Genomic DNA, 23,053 nt, shown 5'->3' with positions numbered 1-23,053 from the left:
ACACATTGAAAAAGAGTTAAAATGGAGTTATCCTATAAGAGAATAATAGTGTCCCTACTAGGTGCCACAGGCTAACAAATAAAAATCCAGTGTCTTTTGTCATTGTTGGCAGGTGAGGTCCCATGGACCCCTAGACATTGCAAACTATTGCTGAAGACATATTTTCTGTCTCTGTCTCTCTGTCTGCCTTTGTCTGCCTGCCTCCCCCCCCCCCTCATTTTTTGAGAGAGAATTTCCCTCTGTAGCCCCGGGTGTCCTAGAACTTACTCTGTAGACTATGCTGGTCTTGAACTCTGAGATTTGCCTACTTCTGCCTCCTCAGTGCTGGGATTAAAGGCTGTGCCACCACTGCTCAGTGATACTACATTCTTAAGTCAAGAACATGCAGAAAATCAAGCTAATGATGGAAGGTACTGTGTATTCTACTGTAGGAGAAAAGTAGCCATCAATCTCACATAGCTGTGAAGCCTGTCCAATAACAACTGGCCTGGCAAGCCATGCCTACTGAGGCAGTAGAGGTATGAACATCATAGAAGTAACCATCTGCTGTCTGATTGAATCTAAATTCTACTCCACAAGATAAAACTCATACTTGGCACCATTATTGGGCCAAGAACCTATGGCTAGAAAAGCTATAGGCTCTAGAGGAGAGCCTTCTACTATGCTGCTAACTGGACACAGGATACAGCTGACTCCTGGTGACTTACCGTTATACCCATGGATAAGTGCATCTCTCAAGTCTTATCAGAACAGCTTTTATGTTCAGTACATGGTGATTAACAGAGAGGCTCACAACTGGCCTCGTATATATAGACTAGGAGGCCAGGGAATGCTCAGCCCTATGTGGGATGTCTTTGTGATATCTTCTCCCAAGGCTCATGGATGACTGTGGAAGAATAGATGGAAAGAGTGTGGGAGCCAGAGGTAGTGGATAACTACAAAGAAACAGTGTCTCCAGACATAGTGACGTAGCTGTATGTATGAACTCACAGTGGTTGTGGCAACATGCACAAAATCTGTGCAAGCTTAAACCACACCAACTCCCAGCATGGGGAGGGGAGTCTGGCACATAATCCTACTCCTAGGTGTGGAACAATTGTTAGCTTCTGGGGGAAGGAAAGACACTTTTGTTTTAATAGTGGAGCCACTGATAAATTGACCGCACTCCAGTGGAACACCATGTATCCAGGACTGTATGGGCAGCACACATTGAACTTGTTGAGTAAAAATTACAACATCGGGGCTGGGGATTTAGCTCAGTGGTAGAGCGCTTGCCTAGGAAGCACAAGGCCCTGGGTTCGGTCCCCAGCTCCGAAAAAAAGACCAAAAAAAAAAAAAAAATTACAACATCAAAAAAGTGGGTCTGTAGGGAAGAGGATGTCAATCTGGGAGGAACTTGGGGAAGGGAGGGTAAATATTATTAAAATACATTGTACAAAGTTCTCCAAAAACAAAAGAAAACAATAACCCAAAATACAAATTCATTTAAAAGGAGAGACTAAATTGAGAATGCCATTGAGGAGACCCTGTGTACGAGGCCAGTTGTGAGCCTCCACGGTGATCACCATGTACTGAACATAAAAGCTGTTCTGATAAGACTTGAGAGATGCATTTATCCATGGGTATAATGGTAAGTCACCAGGAGTCAGCTGTATCCTGTGTCCAGTTAGCAGAAGAGGGCCTGTGACTCCTCTATGCCCTTCTCAATTGCCAAGGGAAGTATTTTCCCAGGTCTACGGAAGGTACCATAGCTGTGGTAGAAAGGGGGCCGGCCAGATTACAACTGGAGCTGACAGCAGAACTTGGCAGCGCTGCGCATGGAGTGCTGGTTTGCATGCACGCAGAATGTTAGACATAGGGGCTTAGAGAGGCTTCTACCAAGATTCCAGACAGCCATAGGAGCTGGGCCTCCTGTGGCAGGGTGCTGTGAGAGGTCATCTTATAAAATTGTAAAGGTGAAATGTAAGTTGTAGTGTTATATCACAGAAATGAGAAAAAATGACTTACAGTTATTGACTGGTATTTGTGTCTATCATATCTTTAGCTCTAACACATATGTAAAACTATCTCCTAAATCAATGATTCTCAGACATACTTATTTTCAGATGTTTTGGCTTCTAAAAACTGTTGGTAGCTTTTTCTTTTCTTTTCTCTTCCTTCCTTCCTTCCTTCCTTCCTTCCTTCCTTCCTTCCTTCCTTCCTTCATCTTGTCTGTCCATTTATATTTATTTGTTTTTGTGTGTGTACATGTGTTTAGAGACCAGAGATTGATGTCAGGTGTCTTTTCCTATTCTTCCTCATTGTATTTTTTGAGGTAGGTGTCTCACTGAATCTGGTCCTGATGGATTCTGAAAGATTGGCTGAACAACAAATACCCAGAATCCTCCTGGTGTCTGTCTCCACGGTGCTAGGATTGCAGGTGTGCATTGCTGTGCAGGGCATTTTTATGTGAGTTCTGGGTGACTGGACTCAGGTTTTAGGACTTGTGGAGCAAGTACTTGCCAACTGGGCTATCTCCCCAGTCTCTCCATTTTTCATTCTCACCAACACTGTACATTCCTGCTAGCAGTTGCCACCAACAGTATACACTTTGTCTACATTTTTACCAAGAACAGCTGTTGCTGTTGTTATAGTAACACTGTCTTGCTGTGGCTTTGTTTTGTAGCCCTTTTGCAGTGAATGTTGTTAGCGTCTGCTTATGTGGCTGTCAGCTCTTTGTATCTCTTATTTGAAGATATACATCTATCTTCAAGTCCTTTGAATCAGCATGGCTTTTTTTGGGGGGGTGGGAGGTGGTGGTGGTGGTGATGGTGGTGGTGGTGGTGCGAAGTGGTGTCTGGTCATAGTAGGAATCAAACCCTGTCTTATTCATGCTAGGCAAATGCTCTGCACGGAAGTTATACATCCAGTACATTCTTGAAAATGCTTGCATTAGCTTTCATAAGAGACACTCATTTGTGAGTTTCTGTGGGTGTTTTCTTTTGCTTGTTCTTTTTGTTCTTCCCTCTCTCCTCCCCTCCCCACCTCTCCTTCCCTTCCTTTCTTTCCCTTCTTTCTCTTCTTTCCTCCTTTCCCTCTCTTTCTCCCTCCCTCCTTCCTCCTCCTTCCATCTTTCTTTTCTTCTTTCCTTCCTTCTGTATGGGTTTTCCCCCAGCATCTATCTCTATGTGTCACATGCATGCCTAGTGCCAACAGAGGCCAGAAGAGGGCATTGGATCCCCGGGGACCCAATTACAGACTGTTGTAGACTTCTGTGAGGAGCTGGAAACTGTTCTGGTAAGCAGCCAGTGTTGTTTACTGCTGAGTCATCTCTTCAGTCTCTTGTAATGTTTTCAGCTTTGACATAGTAATACTGGCTGGGAAATGTTCTTGTTATTTTTCTCCCTTTAGTTTTGTAAATATTTGAGGAGGTTTAATATTGATTTAACTTTCTTACTCATTATATATCTATTCCAATTTTCTGTTTCTTCATGATTTAATATTGGTAGGTGTTATACATTTCCTGGAATTTATCTGGTTTACTCCCCCGGTCAGTACGATTGTTTGCAGTGTCTCCACCCCTGTAGCCCCTTTATTGCTATAGAACCTGTGGCAGTGCCCTCCCTTCCATTTATGGTTTTATTAACTTCAGTTTTCTTGTCCAGGTAGCTAAAGATTTGCTAGTTTTGTTGATATTGTCAAAGAAGTGTCTTTGTTTTCCTTGGGTTTTCTCTTGTTTTTCTGTTCTGTGTCATTGGTTTACTCTAATAATTGCATTTCTTTCTGGGAGCCTTGGATTTAGTTTGTTCCTTTTTTTTTTATTGGATATATTTCTTTATTTACATTTCAAATGTTATTCCCTTTCCCAGTTTCCAGTCCATAAACCCCCTATCCCTTCCCCCTCCCCCGTGAGAGTGTTCCCCCCTCCATCCACCTCCCCTTAACACCCCCCTGACATTTCTCTGCACTGGGGGTCCAACCTTGGCAGGACCAAGGTCTTCCCCTTCCGCTGGCCCAGGTTTGTTCTTTTCTTTATAGTTCCTCAGATTACAAAGTCAAGTTCCTGGCTTGAGCTTTCTTAGCTATTATAGGCATAAATTTCCCTCTTTGCAACTACTCTCACTGTGACTCATAAATTTGTCTTTCCTTTGTTTTTTTAAAGATTTATTTGTTATATATGTGAATACACCGTAGCTGTCTTCAACACACCAGAAAAGGGCATCATATCCTAATACCCCATTACAGATGGTTGTGAGCCACCATGTGGTTGCTCGGAATTGAACTCAGGACCTCTGGAAGAGCAGTCAGTGCCCTTAACTGCTGAGCCATCTCCTCAGCCCAGTGTTTTCCTTTTTTTTTTTTTTTAAATTTACTTTATTATTTGTTTGATCTATGAGTTGTTTAAGGGAACATTGTTCAATTTCTACATTTTATGAATTTTGCAGTTTTATTAATTTTTTGATTTCTATTTTCATTATGATTAAAGAAAATACTTTGTGTACCATGTTTTAACATCTGTTGTGTCTGAGTTTGCCACATGAATAACACATGCGCTACATTGGACCCTTGAGACACTTCAAAGAGGGACAATAGAGGCTGTGCAGATAGCTCTGAAGGACACTGGGCACTTGTCCAGTAGATACTCAGTCAACATAAACCAGAGTCTGCAAGTGAACTGGTCCTCTCATCCTTTGGTGTATATGGCTAGCAATTTCTAGTTTTCAAGGACCCAGGAAAGAAACTCAAATAACTCTTCTCCTTCCTCCCAAGCCCCTCTCTTTTCTACACATTTGGGAGGCATCATTGCGCAGGCATAGTTGACTATGTATATTTCGGCGGTAGAACTTATTTCCAACACTTGCCCTCCCCAGAGGTTTGGAACTAGGACTGAAAGTTTAAAATACCAGTCATTCATTATTTCCATTGACTAATGTTCCTCCTGAAGCTGGTGAGATTTTCCTCTAAGTCCTCCACCTTGAGAGATCTCAGTATGTAAAGGACAACACATGGCAAAGGGTTCAGGAATGCTGACTCAGTACTACACACATAAAGACCAGATACACGTTTTTATTATACCTCAGAAGGGACTCATTCCGTACAGTGAATCTTACTGGATATTTCTGCACTTAAATGTGACATTAAGGTTTTTGAATAGGTAAGTTTTTTTTTAAACTTTAAAACATTAAAGTAAATAAAGATGAATTAATCTAAGAATTTAAAATGTTTTTGTTTTGTCAGAGATTTCTTTTTCTATATATAGTTTGGCTCAGATAGATGTGGAATAACAGACTGATTATTAGAGAAAAGCAAGTATATAATTATACTTATAATGTGCTAGATGTGAATACTCTTTAAAGAGAGCAGGCGACCATGAAGGCTTATTTCTTCCTTTCAGTATTCGTATGCTTGAAAAGTGTGGGCAGGTGGTTCTGGGGAAGCGTGATTTTGCTTGCCAGGAGACATTTAGCAGTATCACTGCTGGGAGGTGAGGATTGATGCTGGTGTCTCTAGATGCCACTAGGGATGCTGAGAACTCCTCCTCTTAAATTGTTTAGTCCCAAATGTCAATTATATTAAGCTTGAAGAACTCTGTCATATACCACTTTGGGAATTGGCAGTAGTTAGCTGGTTTAGTTAAAGTCGCTAAGATTATGACTAGTTCTTCAGCCCTGGAATCTTATCCACTTGGTGGGTTAAATGTTTTGATTTATATAAAGAAAAGAGACTCTCTTCTCTTTAAATTGTTGTGCTTAAAAAAAAATTAAAATTTATTTTATGTATGGGAGTACTCTGTCTTCAGACACACCAGAAGAGGGCACCAGATCTCATGAGAGATGGCTGTGAGCCACCATGTAGTTGCTGGGAATTGAACTCAGGGGCTCTGGAAGAGCAGCTAGTACTCTTAACTGCTGAGCCGTCTCTCTAGCCCTGTGGTCTTTTGCTTTCTAAGACATTTCATTCATTCATTCATTCATTCATTCATTCATTCATTCATTCATTTGAGGGGAAGAGAAGCATGTGCCACAGTTCACTTACTGAAGTCAGGGGACAGTCAGGGAGTTGATTCTCTTCTACCACCATGTGGGTCTTGGAGTTTGAACTCAGGTCATCTGGTTTGACAGTAGCAGCATTTTTACCTGCTGAGCCATCTCTCTGACCTGAGAAATGCTTCTTATTCCTGTTTCCCACCTACATGCTGAGAAAGTACACTTTAACTATTCAAATTACCTAAATGTGTAGTTAGCTAATCTATAAAAATCTAATAACATCTTTGTTTTTGTTTTTGTTTTTTAATAGTCCTAAGCTTTTCAGAGTTTCATTGATTAAGATTTATATCTAAAATAGAAGGATTTCTGGGCATAGGTATGGCGGCTCAAGCCTCGTGTCCTTGCACTCAGGAGACCAAGCCAGAGTTGCTGTGACTTCTAGGCCAGCTCAGCCTACAGAGGTTTTCTAGTGTTTCACGTTTTACTATATAGGTCCAGTGTTTAAATTTAGGATGTTTTTATTATTACACTGTATTTATTTAGTGTGCATATGCAGGCATGTGGAGCTCAGAGAATAACTTTTGGGAGTTGGTTCTCTCCCAAACCCAGGTCATTCACTGGGCTTGGGAACATATTTCTGTCCGCAGATCCAGTCTCACACCAGGGCATTTGTCTTAGTCCAGAGGTCTTTATTTTCCCATGTCCTTTCATTTTAAAGTGTATAAATGAGCAATCACCCTATAGATTACACAACACTGATGGATTATCAAAGTTACTTGAAATACTGACTAAATTCCTTATTTAGAAAACTAAATATAGTTACTGAATAATGAGAAAGAATTGTTCAGCCAATGCTTTCAGCATAACTTTAACTCGTGATTTCATGTGTTGTTTTTCTTTCTTTCTGACAGGCATTCAAGGATATGCTGTATTCAGCTCAGGACCAGGCACCTTCTGTGGAAGGTAAGTTGAATTATCTTAGTCACAGATTAGGTTTATTTTTTCTTTTCTTTTCTTTTTTTTTTTTTTTTTTGGAGCTGGGGACCGAACCTGGGACCTTGTGCTTGCTAGGCAAGCGCTCTACCACTGAGCTAAATCCCCAACCCCTGGTTTATTTTTTTTAAGGAAAAATATTTTAAGTACCAGGCTATGAAATAAATACTGTAATTTGCTCTAATATATATATATATATATATATATATATATATTCCTTTTGGTTTTGGATTTATTTATTTAAGTAGTTTAGTATTTTAGTTTTTGTTTGTCTGCTTCACACCCAACCTTGTGATGGATCTTGGATTATATTCTTGAATCATGTGCTATTGTTTGGATATGAAGTGCCTTCCATAGGTTCCTATATAAAGGCTTGATCCTAGCTGGTGACACTAGTGTAGAAATAAAAAGTTCTGACAACTTATAGAGATAGACTGGGATCTATTTGGAGCAAGCAAATCACTGGGAATGCGCCCTAGGATGACAGGCCTTGTATAGTCTGTCAGTGTTCTGCCGAGAGCTGAGCCGCTGCTCACATGCTACCTGCCACGATCCACGGCCCAGAAACAACAGAGCCATGGACTGAAGCCTCAGAGACTGAGCCAAAGGAAATCGTTCTTCCTTTTAAATTGGCACATTAACCAAACAAACCAAAAACCCAATAAACACGTCATCTTGGCACCGTAAATCATACTGTTTAGTCCAATGTTTTCTCTGAAGCCTTCTTCCCTCAGTGTTTATATCCCTCCATCCAGTCTTAGTTTACAATTAGTTAGGCAATACAACTTTTCTGTTCATACAGTACATGAAGTTTAATAACAAAGTTTAAGACAGGGTTTTAGCTTCAACATTTTTTTAAATTTATATATCACAGTGGTGGGGCATACCATTGTATGCTTAAACAGAGATCCCTGTGTGGGTTCCAGGGATTGAACTATGGTTGTCGGACTTGGCAGCAAGTATCTTCACCTGCTGAGCCATTTCACCAGCCCCTAAGCTTTGAGAAAATATTTGGTGAAATAGATGACATCTAAAAAGTATTTCTGTCTTCATTCTCTTTCTGTGACACATGGGCCTTAAGTTTTAGTAGAGTTAAAAGCTTTGGTGCCAGAGAGGAATATTTTTATCTTAAAACTGGTGATTACCATTTATGCCTCACATTCAGCAAATGGGGAAGGGAGGGTCGGGTCTTAAAACAATAAAAAAAAAGATAGTCCTTTGTCCATACCTCACACCAGTTGAGATAGGATCTTGGGGGTGGGACACAGGTATTGCAGTGCTTGGGGTGGTATAGATTGTAAGCCATCTCCCGGTGGTTCTCGTGTGTGTGTGTGTGTGTGTGTGTGTGTGTGTGTGTGTGTGTAACGACCCTTGAGAACTTCTGCCATAAATGTTAAATACTTTTAGGTCAGTAAGGTTAATGCTAACCCTCCTTTAGACATTAATTAGCTAAAAGGTTAGTAGGTTTCTTAAGTTCATTGATAATTTGTTAATTTATTCATATAAGGACCAATGTATTTATTATTGGTTGATTGATTGAGACTGAGTCTCATATAGCACCTACTGGCTTCAAAGTCACCAGATAGCCAAAACTACCGTAAATTGGACCCTTCTACCTGTGCTTCCTGAACACTTGGATTATAAGTATGTGTCACAATGTCTGGTCATATAAAGAATGTTTTTTTAATAGTATCTAATGGACAATTAAAAATACTTAAATAATTATTGAAATAAATAATTACAATGCTCATTATGGATATAAGTAATGGCTGAGCTGTGTTATTTAGATATGTTATATGTTTGTAGCTTATTGTTAAGATTAAAGAACATTTATAAAATTTCTGTTTGTCTGTTTTCCAAATGCAATCTTTGAAGTCTGCAATCTAGAGCAGACTTTTAATAAATATTATAAGGAATTATATAACAGCAACTACAACAGATATTGAAAACAGTAAAAGCTTGGGAAATCTGAGTAAATTATGGTCTTTGGCTGATAATGATGTGCCGTTATTACTGATTGTGATGGAGTGTTGTTAAATAAGGCGTCCGTGTCAGGGAATGAGTGGAGGTATGTAGGGGCACTCTGTACACTCTTTGTCACTTTTTGGTAAATTCAAAACTACCCTAAAATGAAAATGTTATTTTAAAAGACAATAAATACCATAAGGTTCTATACAGTTGCTAGAAACTAAATGTAGATTCAACTCTAAGGTTTTCTAGACTCCCAAGGATAGGGCAGAAGAGAACATAATTTCCAAGTGCACATGAGAGAGCTAAGGAGTAAAGGTGCTCACCAGGCAAGCCAGACGACCTGAGTCTGGTTTCTTGAACCCATTAAGGTGAATGGAGAGAACAAAACAAGAGTTGTTCTCTGCTCTTCACACATGTGCTGTAGCATGTGCTTCTACACACATGTCATGCAAACATACAATATTACATTTTTTAAATCTTAAATGTGCATGAGGTAGATACATATTTGTTCCTCAGGAAAGGTCAACTTTGAGCAAAAAATGAAAGAAGTTTCCTTTTGCCTCTATGAAGAATGCTTGGATTGTGTGGTGGGTAGGATCTCTTCCAGCAGTTTCACAGAAAGCTCGAGACACTGAGTTTAACAAGGTTGCTTCCTTTGATCCAAGAATGCAATATAAAAATTTATTACTATGACCTACAAGTCCCCTGCCTAGTTATATGTTGACTTCACTTCACATATTCTCCACTTGCTTGCTGGTTCCAGTTATGTTGCCTGCGTTTCTGTATCTAAACCTGGCAAAGCTTGTATTAGTGTTAGAGCTTTGTTCTCTACCTTTCTTGAACCACAGTTGTGTCCTCCTAGTGACCCTTTGATTATCCAACCTAAAATAACCATTCAGTTCTGTTATCTTACACCATCTGGTTTATTGCTTTCCATAACACTTGTCACTATCTAATATCTTGTAGATATTTTATTTCGTGGAAACAAGGTCTCAATATGCTGTTCAGGCTGCCTTTGAACTCAGAACCCTCCCATCTTAGCTGAGATTACAAGTATGGGCCACATGCCTATATTCAAAAAGAATAAAAGTCTTTTGAGATCAAGATTTTTTTAAACTGTTTTATATTTAGTATTCAAAATACACATGACCTTTATACATTTCCTTGAATCACGGATGAGTAGGAATACTTTACCTTCAATTTATATGAAGCCAAACTATTGTTATTGGGGGAAAAGGGCACACAAACCTAGTTTGCTTCTTTATGTAGTAATTGTTTGTGGCTTTGTTCTCCTTTAGAATATACCATCTCACCTGCTGGCTGGTCAGATGATCAGACATTTTGTTTGTTAGTGTTTTATAATGTTGACACTGTAATATCAGAAAATATTGTCTGATGTGACAACTAGCTTTCTTTAACATTAGTAAAACACATAAAACAAGATCCTAATTTTAAAGTTCTTATGTTTTTGTGACATTGCATTGCATTGATGCCCAAGGCATGACAGATTATTGAGACTATATTTTCTTTGCAGGACACTAAGTTTCTTTTGGGTTTATATATGTTTGGTATGTCTCCTTTCAGAGATATGTGAAATGTAGGTAAGGGTTTGAAATGTCACACGTGAATTGTTGGTTGGTTTTTTGTTTTGTTTTGTTTTTTTTTGCATTGTTTACTCAGTCTAGTTAAAAATTTAAATGACATTGAATTAAGATAGAATGGTGGCATTTCTTCACATTGTTTTGCAATGCATTCGTCTTGGTGGGAAACATACTTAGCCAACCTTAGGTACATACAGCTAGTTCATTTATAACTATACAACTTGATGTAAGGCACTGTTTACTAGATTAACCTTAGGTACATACAGCTAGTTCATTTATAACTATACAACTTGATGTAAGGCACTGTTTACTAGATTAACCTTAGGTATATACAGCTAGTTCATTTATAACTATACGACTTGATGTAAGGCACTGTTTACTAAATTAACTATTCTGTTTTTCTACCATTTTTACTTTTATCTCACCACTTTCCCTCCAGTCTTATTCATGGGGTTTTTTTTTTTTTTGGAACATTTCACTCTTGATTTGTTTATTTTCGATTAGTAGATGTGTTTCAGTTTCCCTAAGCTCCTTAGGATTGAGCTCTTACTGGTATTGAAGATAAAAGTATGCTTGTAAATAATTCATTCTGATTATCTGCTTGATTGATCAGAGTCCACTTTGGGCATTTTCTTGTGTCTTACTTCTGTCTCTAGATCTTTGTTGTTTTAACAGATGTAAGCCCTTTTTTCCTCTACAGATTGGAGTGCATTTCCAAATTCATGAAGTAGCTTCAGCATGTGTAGGATTACTATCAAGCCTGCATTTATGATATATTGCTTTTCATGATGTTTACAATCTAGTCTCTTAGTCTCTATTTCCTTTTATTCTTAGGTTGTCTTATTATCTCTGAAAATTATTTTTTTATAATTTTATGACCCAAAATAAAATTTTTGACATTTATAAAAGAATGCTGTGTTAATCCGCTGTCTTTTAAGCTGGCAGCTGCAAAGGGTAGCTGTTCCCTGGTGCTATGTTGTCATTATGTTTTCTCCGTCCCTGTGCTTGGGATGAGTTTGTTGTAGGAGAAGACTAAACCATGCAGTGGTAATGGAATGCCCAGGTTATTTCTAGCAACTTTGAGAACTATGAAGAAATAAATGACTAAGAGTTGGAAATTGAGATAGGAAGAGTCAAGCCATCTATTACTATTTCTTTAAGGATTAAAAAAAAAATCTTTCACTAACTTCTGTTAGAAAGGATATAACATCCTGATTGATACTCTGAGTCATGAAGTAGAATTTAGGGTATGTCTTATTTATCCTTATTTCCTGTTCATTTTGGAAAAGGATTACATGTTTATTTTATTTTCATTGTGAAGCGACAGCTTGTAGATGAAAATGATTATTCCCTAGAAAACTGGGCTTGTATGTTCTTTGAAGATGCCATCAACTTCAGTGTGTTTCAATAATAAAGTGCTTCCAAAGAACAAATAACATTATAGTGTTCCAGCAGAAGAAATATCTACTGTTTTGCAGAAAGTGAATTAGAGATAATTTAATGCACATTCTTAAACATTAGCTAATCATATAAATAGGTAACAGAATTCTATTATAAAAATAAATGCAACTAAGTAGACTATAGATGGGATGCAGGAGGAAATGAAATGTTTCCAATGCAGGTTTTTAATCTTGGTGATCCTGCAGAGGGAAGACTTTGAGGATAACATGCAGAGTCACTGTTAATCACGCAGTGCTGTTTTCTCACTTACAGGAACAGAACAGACAATGCGAAAGACATGTACTTGCATGTAGGACACTTAGAAAAATAGAGTGAGTGGATGGAATTTACTGTATGATAAAAATATTACAAGCACTGTTTGTTGGCCATCAATACAAAATTTATGTTAAAAAACAATCCAGAGCTGGCAAGATGGTCAGCAGGTGGTGCACAGCACTCATGAGCTGTTAGGTCTTCATGATCCATACAACTTACTACTAAGAGTTGTCCTCTAACCTCCGCATCATATATGCATGATATGTGCATATGCACATGTATACATACACAAACATACACCAAAAAATTAAAAAAAATTAAATCTTTTAAAAATCCAAATGCTGGCATTATCCTGAAAACTGTAGCAGTTATCATGGTTGGTATCAGTTCTCTATTTGGCAGACTTTAGAATCACCTGGGAGATGGGTATCTGGACATGTCTGTGGGGGCTGCTTTAATTACATTAACAGGTATAAGAAGCCCCATCTTTTGTTTGTTTTGTTACTGAAACAAGGCCTCACTGTGTAGCCCTGGCTGTCCTCACTATATAGATCAGGTTGGCCTTGAACTCGCAGAGATCTGTCTCTGCCTCCTGAGTGCTATAATGAAAGGCAAGCACCACCACAGCTGACAGAGAAGACTCAACTATGGACACAACCTGATCAGTACAAGTGAAGAAAGGGAACTGAGCCCTAGATTACTTGCATGTCACAAGTTACTCTTTGTTCCTGATTGTGCTTGTCATGTGACCAGCTCCCTCAAGCTCTCTTGGCCGTGACTTCCAGGCTATGCTAGACTGTAACCACCAGCAGATAGAATGAAAACTAAATTAAGCCCTTTCTCCTTTAAGCTATGTTTAAGTCAGAGTATTTTATCACAGTGATGGAAAAAGAAACTAAGACAGCAGGTTTATTTATAATTGTTATGATGTTTGAAATGTACTAAAACATTCTGACTTGTATTAATGCTTTACATCACATATTTATATTAAAAATCGACACACAAATGAAACCACAGACAATAGCTGATTATTTTTTGTCCTCTATTTTGATAGACTTAGGTACTTTTTGACCCCATGGGATGGAGAGATCTAATATTTAGAACTATCAGTAATAGGAAGACTAGGAAAAACTTGTTTAGATTCAGTTGTTTTCCTCAGTGTATTCTTAAGCATGTTCTCTATGGAGATGGCTGGGCTAGGTGGGTGTCTCTTGGCATAATTATTGTATTTTGACATGGGTAGCACACAGGTTGGTACCTTCAAAAAAGCCACTTGCCTTTTGCAAAGCACCAGTTGGCTGCTCTGTTTTGAAGCCTTGAGCAGTTGTTCACACCCAAGGCTGGAATATACCATTGTGAATTTTGGGGAGAGCCACAGTAGCAAGCCTACTCCACCACTCCTCCACTAGAGGGACCAGTCTTTCTAGCAGCAGCTCTTGTAATCAGTTGTTTCTGGAGTGGGCTTTGCAGCAGTCTACTGGGTAGAAGCCGTAGTGTAAAGGTCTTTAGCTAGAGCTTGGTGAACTAGATAGGAAGCCCTGGCTTTAGAGAGTGGCAGCGTCTATGAATACACCCTTCTTTTATTTAAAAATTGTTTGAGGGGTTGGGGATTTAGCTCAGTGGTAGAGCGCTTGCCCAGGAAGCACAAGCTCCGAAAAAAAAAGAACCAAAAAAAAAAAAAATTGTTTGAAGGAGGGTCATCAAATAAAGAAGGAATAGCTACAAAACATCAAACAATGAAACAAAGGAAACAGAAAAATGGAAATTATTGGTGTAGTTAGTACTGTAGAGAAAATGTTAACATACCAGGCACATACATGTGCTGGCTTCAGGTAAAATGTTCTGTGCTAGTCTGACAAACTGTTCCCTGCTCGTACCTCTTGCCTTGTTCCACCTTTCTTGATGCTCCTTTCTCACTAAGCACCCATGGCAACTGTGCTGGCAGGAGACGAAGGAGCCTGAAGACCTCCCCCGAAACCCTGACAACTCTGAACGTTTACAACTATAGATTTTTAGTGACCAGTGCAAGACATTTCCTTGAAATAATTGGTTATCATACGTTCAAACTCATTTAGTAGAACTTATTTTTAATGGGTAAAACTTAAAAGTTGATCTTTCAAAAATAGTTTCTTCCCCAGCTCCGAAAAAAAGAACCAAAAAAAAAAAATAGTTTCTTTTGGCTGCCATACAGTTTACTACAAACTGGACTGCCTAAATTTATTCTTTAACAATCCTGGAAATTACACACATGATAATCAAGGGTTTCTTTGTCTCGCTTTGTATTAATGTTACTAGGTATTCATGGCAGTTGCCTAGCATTAGCTCCGTTAATTAAGAGGCACAGAGTGATTCTAGCTAGAGTTCTAGGAAGAGAAATTTAGCTCTCAGTGGATTGTTCTTAAACACAGCTTGTCTAAGAATATAGTATAGTTGTTTCTTTGTCCTTATTTACAATTTTAAAAATAATTTTAGCTCTCTACCATTTTCCTCAAATTAACAATGAGGTATCTTATTTTTAAAGTATTTTAACAAGTCCATATATGTGTGTTTTGGTCCAGTGTGGATTTTATGTTTATTAATTATCATATTCCCAACCTTGGCCGGTGGGAGTCTCTTTTATGTCATCTGCAAAGACCTTTTGATGTAATCCTATAGTCTTCCTAGCCTTTCTGTATGATATGATAAATTGATCACACTTAATTCTACTCTGGGACCCAGATAGAGCTTCCCATTTTATCATGGTTTCTTGACTCTTTCAGTGGCTTCCAGGAAGGGATTCTTTCTTTAAAAACTGAGTGGTGGGTATGCGTTTGAGCATATCACTGCTGCTGGGCTATTCGTTAGACTGAATATTTGCATATACGCCTGAAAACATGCAAAGATAAGTACATGCTTATCTGTTAGATGTTTAGTAAGTCTACTTTAGGTTTGAAAAAGTGTGACTCAATTGAAATGTGGTTTTGTTTGTTTGTTTGTTTTAGATTGGATAATATTGTCAAGCATAGCAACCACAAGCACAGCTCTTAGGGCTGGAGTCTTGAGGATGGGGAATATATATTGATTAAAATTTCATTTTCTTAGTCATAGGGTGAGAGGTGAAACATTGTTTATCACCTAGGAGACTGAGTGGCAATTTGTGGCTCCTGATGAGAAACTGACCCTTTATTATTACAAGAGGTGCAATCAGTGGGATTGGTAAAGGAAATTGAATTTATATTAGTGTGTTATCACATGCAATTAATTTACATGCACACCAGAGGCACATGAAATATCTATGCTCTGACATAGTGTGATAAATATATTTTAGAGTTCTGTTCTTCTATAATCATTGTGCAACTTTAGAATATGAAGTTTTTATTAATTTTCTATAAAGGAATATTTTTATCATTGTAATAAGAAAAAATAACTGGTTGTGTTCATATCTTCTCAGAAAAAGATAATTCATATGGTAAAATGCATTATTTTAGTTTTTTCTGTAAGAAATAAAAAGTACAGATCTCTTTTGTGTTAGTAAATATATTGTCATCATTTAAGGCTGTAACTACTTTTCATTTAAAACAATGTGATGATTCACTTATGGTGTGGATGGCGTGGGAAGTAATTGAATGGATAACATTATGACAGAAATAAAATCAGGGAGACAAAAATAATATTGTAGATTAGGAAGATGCCTCCTCTGTGTAAGGTAAGAGAATGCTTAGTAGAGGGGTGGGCTTTTAATCAGATCTTGAATCCTAGCTAACAGTTTTACATTTATAGGTGAAGGCATTCTAGGCACAGAGAGATCATACAAAAACCAATTCCTTAGCACTTTGGGATACTGAGTGAGGACGATCGTTAGTTCAAGGTCAAACCTCTGCTGGATTGTGTCTCGAAAACAATTTTAATTAAGAAACAGGTTACAAACAAACAAACAAATCCTACAGTAATTAGTAACCATGGAACTTGTCAAATCATTCGGTTGCCTGACATATTAACTTTGTCTTTATGCTGTTGTATCTTGTTAAACAGATTTATATTTATGTAGAAATAATTGTAATTTTGGCAATGGTAGTATAGTCATTGGCTTCTGTATTGCTTTCACATGTTGTGAATATAGTCAGCACTACAGTTGTGATCTTTGGCCAAACTAATTACTTTGCATTTTTAACATTCATGCATGCTTCGTCTGTCTTAGAGAATGTGCTTTCTCAGAAAATGCTACCAGCAACTCCTACTCCTTTAAAACCGAGCTAAAAGTCATGTCCTTTTTTATCATTAAGGAGTTTATGGTGAACTGTATCACCAGATATGTTTTAATGCAGCTCATGTTATATAACGTGTGACTAAAGCAGAAAAATGAATGAAATTACAGTGCTGTTACATGTGGTGGCCCAGAAGTGGAGGCAGGAGGACCCTGATGTGAAGTCAGCTTGGGTTGGGGTTCAAGACTGTCTAACCTAGCTTTCCTTAAAAAAAAAAAAGTGCCTGGCAAAGCCTGGAGAACTGCAAACCATTACCCATACCTTTAGACTAGGCTACCCCAGACTCCAGACTCCAGAGTGATTAAAAGTTGTTCAGGAGGTGGGCATGGTAGCATACGACTTAATCCCAGCACTCAGGAGTCAGAGTCAGAGAAGATCACTGAGTTTGAGGCCAGCTTGGTCTAGAGAGTGAGTTCCAGGACAGCCAGCGTTACACAGAGAAACCCTGTCTCAAAAAACAAACCAACCAACCAAAAATCAAATAAACAAAAACTGTCCAGAGCTGTGGTGTGGTGAAGATCTGCTCTCAGCACTTGGGAAGTGAGGCAGGAGTCTGAGGATAGCTTGTTTGATACAGTGAGACCCAGTCTCAATGAAAGTTTTTGTTTTTAAAAAAAGAAAAAAATGTTTTCTGGGAGACAGAGGGGACACAGGGGGATAGAGAAGGGTAGAGGGGACAGAGGGGAGTGAGGAAGAACCTCTGACACCTGGAGATGCAGAACAGCTTCCCAGAAGTCCCTGAGCTCTGCAGGCTTAGTCTTGCCTAAGGGAGAGCATTTTAAACAGGTTTTGGGCTATTAGTGTATGGAGTGAGTTAAATGGTCACCGTCTTCTTGTAAAGTATTGTCTCTATCTGGGAAGTCACAGATTAGCATCTAGGTGAACAGAACCCAGATGTGAAGACTGACAGGGTTCAAGTTCTTCTCCAAGCCACATTGGCTTCTGTGGTGTTGAGGGTTTTGACTCATCTTGAGAAAGTGCCTGAACATTGAGTGCTGAAGAGATGCTTGGTACCCTGTGCTTTGGTGTCCCACATGGTAGAATAGTTCCTGGGAATCTGGGAGGCCATGGTTGTTAGACCATAATGAGTCAGCCAAAGACATGAATACCTATGCGTCTGAGATTGTTTGCATGAAGAGTGTGTGGTGTGTGTGTGTGTGTAAGGCGTTTGGTCTTTGGTTTTATGTTGTCATGCTTCTAATTCCCACTCTTTTGAATTGGGTCAGTGTTGGTTATAGAATCCTGTGTATAGAGTAGTATTTTCCTTAAATGTTAAATTCCTAATGAAACCTTATTTGGCCTTGTAGTTTTCCTTTTCACTAGTGCCTCCCTCCAGGTACTCAATAAAGATCCCTGAGGTACATGCTCCATTTATTTCTTACTGTATATTTCTTTTTCTTTTTTTCTTTTCTTTTTTTTTTTTTTTTTTTTTTTGGTTCTTTTTTTCGGAGCTGGGGACCGAACCCAGGGCCTTGCGCTTCCTAGGTAAGCGCTCTACCACTGAGCTAAATCCCCAGCCCCTTGTTTCTTTTCATAGTCCTCCTTTATCTTCCTTTGTAAATGCTGGCATTATAGATGTGTGGCACCACAACTGGCCTCTTTCTTTTTCTTTTTTTTTTTTTTAATGCCTTTAAGACCTGTAGTTACAGATTTTGTTCTTATTGATATTGGGAATTTGAGCATTATCTTTTTTTTTCTAGTATGAAGAAAATGTTATCAGTTTTATGGATCTTGTCAAACTATCACTTTTCTATAATCATGTGTTTTTTGAATTTTTGTTTTATTAATTTTTTGATTCCTTGGATTTAATTTACCCTTTTCCTATTTTTTTTTAAGTGTAAGCTTTTGTCTGCTAAAAAATTCTTTCTTTATGAGGCTCTCCCTGCATGTGCAAAAGCCCAGGCTTAATGCCTGAGAGCTAAATTGGTAAGCATGCAAGTCCGAGTGGGCAGAAGGTCACGTGCCTTTGATTCTTCTCTCTAGAATTAGGTACTCCACCTCTACTTTTTGCAGATGCTTAAAGTAAACTACACTCTCTAGTTGTAGCCATGTGAGTGCTGATTGGGACTCTGGCTGCTTCTTACCTAGAAGTGACCCTTCTAAAACAGATGAATTTTGGACTTTCAGCAATTTGAACAAATCTCCTAGCAGTTCATACTTGGCTCACAAAAGCAAGTCATGTGACTGTTGACCTAATTTTCTCTTAAAGTTGGTTTTCCTAATTGACTGGGCGAGTGCTGGAGGCATGTCATTTCAGGTCAGATCCTTAAGGCCTGTCGGGTTCTGCTTAGGGAGGATAAAATGTGAGATGAGTGGAAATATAATTAGAAGAACTCTTAGCTAGCTGAAAAAATTCTATTCAAAGAGTATTGGCAGATCCACGGAAGCCACAAGTATTTTCATCTGAATGTTGCCTTAGAGGTACCTGAGGATTGCTAAGAATGCCCATGTACCTGAGTTCCATGCTCTACTCACTGTATTAGAATCAGAGACCAGTTGGGCAATGTTACTTTCAAAATACATTGGTAGAAACTATGATGGGACTTCTAGCTAAAATGATGAGTTGAACTTAGTGTGGTCCCTGAGCTGTCTCATACAAGCTTGTGATCATTGTCTGAATCTCCTTTCAACCTCATATCAGTATTGGTAGCTTGAAATTAGACATGATGGGATTATTTTTATCATAAAAATTGGGCTACAGACTAGTTCATCACTCTGGAGAACAATTACAAGCACAGTATTAGTTAAACTGAATAAGATTGAATAGATGTGACGGTATAAAAGCCTGTAGGAATGAAGAATAGTAGCATGGTTACATATAATGTAAGGAGGTCTAAGGATTTAACTGTCTCCTTGGCATAAGCCAAGGATAAAGTCCTCCGTCAGTTTTACCCAACAACAACAACAACAACAACAACAACAACAACAACAACAGCAGAGTGTTCTCCAACCATGTCTGGACTATTGGGTGTGATAATGGGTACCATGATCTAAAAGATGATTGAACTTTTCTAGAAATGAGCCATCAGCAAATGGGAATAGGCACCGAGTAGTAGTGGTTTAAGAAAAGTCTAGCACAGAGTACTTGGGGTACACGGATAATGAGCAGAGCCTGGATGATGAACAAGAAGGAGAACCATTCTGTAGGCCACATAAAATGGGGTTTATGAAGAAGTGAATGTTGACTGGCCATTTTTGCTTTTTGGAACTTTGAAGAAGTTGAAATTACTCTGAAATTAAATTGAAGGCTGGAGATATATAGATCACAGATTGTTAGGTAGCCACTACAAACGGATTTTAGAGAAATTGCTGTAGGTAGGAAGATGGATTAAATTGATAACTTTTAACTGTGGTTGCACATCAGAATTATCAGAAAATGTCCAAAAAAGGAACTTGATGTAGTCTGGTATGGGGCACATGCCTTTAACCCTAGCATTCCTGTGTTGGGCAGATCACTTGAGTTCAAGGCTAGCCTGGTCTACAAAGTGAGTTCCAGGACAGCCAGGGTTATGGTGAGACCCTGTCACATACCCAAACCAACCAACCAATCAAACAAACAAACAGGAAGCTTGATGTACCTTATAAAGCTGCCTAAATCCGAACCTGTGGACCTGGCATCTGTATGTCTTCACATGGTTTTTCAGGACTTTGTAATGCACAACCAAGCTGGAGAATCATCAGAATGGCTAGATCATAGTTTAAGTATAGCTAGCTACCCAATGGCCTCACTTTGTTTTCCAGGAAAGGACTTTGAATGACCTGATCTGCTTTGTAAATACACAGAAACCTGAAATATATGAGTACCCAGGAACTGCTTAGATGTAGATTTATTAAATCTGAGGACAGAAATTCTCATTCTAGAAACTACTTAAGTGTCTGTATGGTGGTTTAATAATAGATAACAAAAAATAATTGATTTTAAGGTTCCTATTTAAATAAAAATACATTTAAAATCCACGAAACAATAAAGAAAAAGTTTTATTTTTAGGGTTTTATTTCCTGTGTATAGATTGTGACAAAATGACATTTGCGTGTTTGGGCTTATATTCTTTACAGCTTTCTTTATTGGTTTTAAAATTTGATAGAAAAAACCCACAATAATAACATACACATACCCACGTATACACATGTGTTCACGCATCACACACACACACACACACACACACACACACACACACACACACACACACACACACACACACACATCCCCCAGCAAAATGAAGCTCTAGGGTTGGTCTTACAACACAGTGAAAGGGGATGTGAGGCCGATATGTCCTGGAGATAAACTGCTTTTATCATTTATTATTTTCCTCCGTTTAAAAGTAGCTCCTCTATAATTTTCTGTGGTTATAATTTTTTTTAGAATAAATGAATTATTGGCATACTATACTGAGTGCTTAGAGCAGAGACCCTTGGAAGCACATATAGCTTCTCCCTGAGGGTATTAATATCTGAAATAACAAACTGTGGATTATAGTTGCTTGTAATATGCAGAAAGAGACCCTCCAGCTAGAAGAAACTTAGTGTGCAGAGCTCAGTGCCATTAATAATGGTTTTGATAATTCACAATTCTTTTTCGTGCACTAGTGGACTATAGGGATCATGCCTTTAAGTAATGGATTAATGGGTGCAATCCTTATTCCCCAGGGTGGAGGGGGGTGGGTAGGGAAGCTTTTTCCTCCCCCTGAGTTCCTTGTTCTTATTCAAGAACTAAACAGCCCTACCCTTCTTGTCTTCCAGGATTGATGAAATTGATGCTTTCATGGTGGTATAGCCTTACTCACCTGAGATTTTTCCCGTCTTTCAGGTTGTGGCCCCTGACTGTATTTCTTCAGCTACTCCTGCCCTGTTCTGTTGCCAGCACCGACTTTTCTGCTTCCCTCTTAGCCAGTTCTCTTTTTGCTTTTCTCATTCTGTATCACCTTTGTCTGATCCACTCCTTTGTTCCCTCAGTTTGTCTGTCTGTTTACATCTGCTTCCTTGATTGACTATTGCTCAGTCTCCTCCTGTCTGTCTTTTGGTTTTTCTGTCTCTCACCTGTCTGCCCCTTGGTCTCTGGGTTTTTTGTTTGTTTTGTTTTGTTTTTCACGCTCCTTGTATGTCTTTCTGTTTCCCGTGGCCACCTGTCTCCTCTGTCTTTGTCGTTTTCCCCTGTGTTATTTCCTCTCCTGTGCTCTGCTATAAGATCTCCTTGAATTTCTGCATGCCCTGTGCCCTTGCTTGCTTTCCTTTTCCCCCATACTCTTTTTCTTTCTCCTTTTTGCTGATACCTCTGGTGCCTGCACTCACCTTTCCTGTGTTCTCTCACTGGTGAGAGGCATTGCTGAGAAGTACTTCAGGTACCCAAACTGCAGACTTGTCCTGGGCGTCAAAGGAATATTAATAGAACTCTTACATTGTGCAAAGTGTTAATGCAAGTTGGTTTTACAGCATTAGATTTTCCTATTTCATTTGTTGCTCCCTTATATTTGAAAGATGAGTTTTGGGGGTAAAATGTGGATACTATGTAAAAAATTATCAAGATATTTGGTTGGTGGTGTCCAGTGATTTCAGTCTGGGAAGTTTCATAGAGTATAACCAATGGGATCTATCTATTAAGCTGCTTACACTTAACTGCTTTAAGTAAGTGGAAATGTAAGGCATTTCTTTGAGCTTAGAGTTCCTGTCAAAACTTAGGAAAAACTAGTGTGATTCAGAGAGATAATAAAGCTATGTCCCTGGGCTGGGTCATAATTTTAGAATGGGCAAAGTGGTAAAGTGCTTACCATGGAAGTGTGAGTTTGAATTCCCAGAACCCATATAAAGCTGGACATAGTTGGCTACTCCTGTACAGACTTGTCCCTATTGTATCAGTACAGATTGCATCTTGAGTTACTGGCGGGTCTAGTATGACTTAGTGCTTTTAAATTTACTTCTCTGTACAACTTCAGAACCTTTAACTTTATTAGGCACAGATTTTAGTTCTACATATATTAAATTCTTGAGAGCATCATAGATCTTATAGTTACTATTCATTTACACTTTCTGATATCCTTTCTCCTTTTCTGAATTTCTGATTTTCAGCTTGGGATAATCTTCCTTAAAGAGCTGCCCTTTGTAATACTTTGACTGAAGAGCTCATGACAACAGATTCTTTTAGGTTTTTTCTTAAAGCAAAAGAGTAAAATACCTTTTATCTCACCGTCACTTTTTGCAGATGCTTTCACCATGAATGTAAGACAAGCTGCCAGCTGGTTTGTGTACACGCCACAGATACTGTCCTACAGCCTTCTGGTGGACAGGCAGCCACTGGTCTTATATTTGCTTCTTTTGCTGTGGATCTTTTGAAAGATGGCCTTTTTGTCTACTTTCTAGCAGTTTTGCTATAAGGAGTCTGAATGTGTTACTTTTTCTCTCAGCATGACGCTTACTCAGCCAACCTTTCCCGGCCTCCCAATTCTCTGAGGCATTGCCTCTTCACATTGTGCTTCAGCCCATTCCACTGCCCCTCCTGCTTCTTTCGATAGTTTCTTAAATCTAAGGATTACCTGAAAGTTTCATCACTCATATAATTTTATAAGTA

General features: G+C 38.6%; 1 protein-coding gene across 2 annotated transcripts in view; it reads left to right on the top strand.

The window, feature by feature from the left end:
• Xpr1 (xenotropic and polytropic retrovirus receptor 1) overlaps positions 1–23,053 on the top strand; it is a 144,733-nt gene that overhangs the window by 22,950 nt on the left and 98,730 nt on the right. For both annotated transcript variants that reach the window (XM_039090615.2, NM_001105992.1), the window contains one exon: positions 6,878–6,929. In XM_039090615.2, the coding sequence (XP_038946543.1) occupies positions 6,878–6,929 (52 nt within the window). The remainder of the gene's footprint in view (positions 1–6,877; positions 6,930–23,053) is intronic.

The sequence above is a fragment of the Rattus norvegicus genome, chromosome 13, assembly GCF_036323735.1.
Source record: "Rattus norvegicus strain BN/NHsdMcwi chromosome 13, GRCr8, whole genome shotgun sequence".
NCBI lineage: Eukaryota > Metazoa > Chordata > Mammalia > Rodentia > Muridae > Rattus > Rattus norvegicus.
The sequence above is the reverse complement of the archived record's forward strand: the minus strand, read 5'-3'. Positions and strand labels throughout refer to the sequence as shown.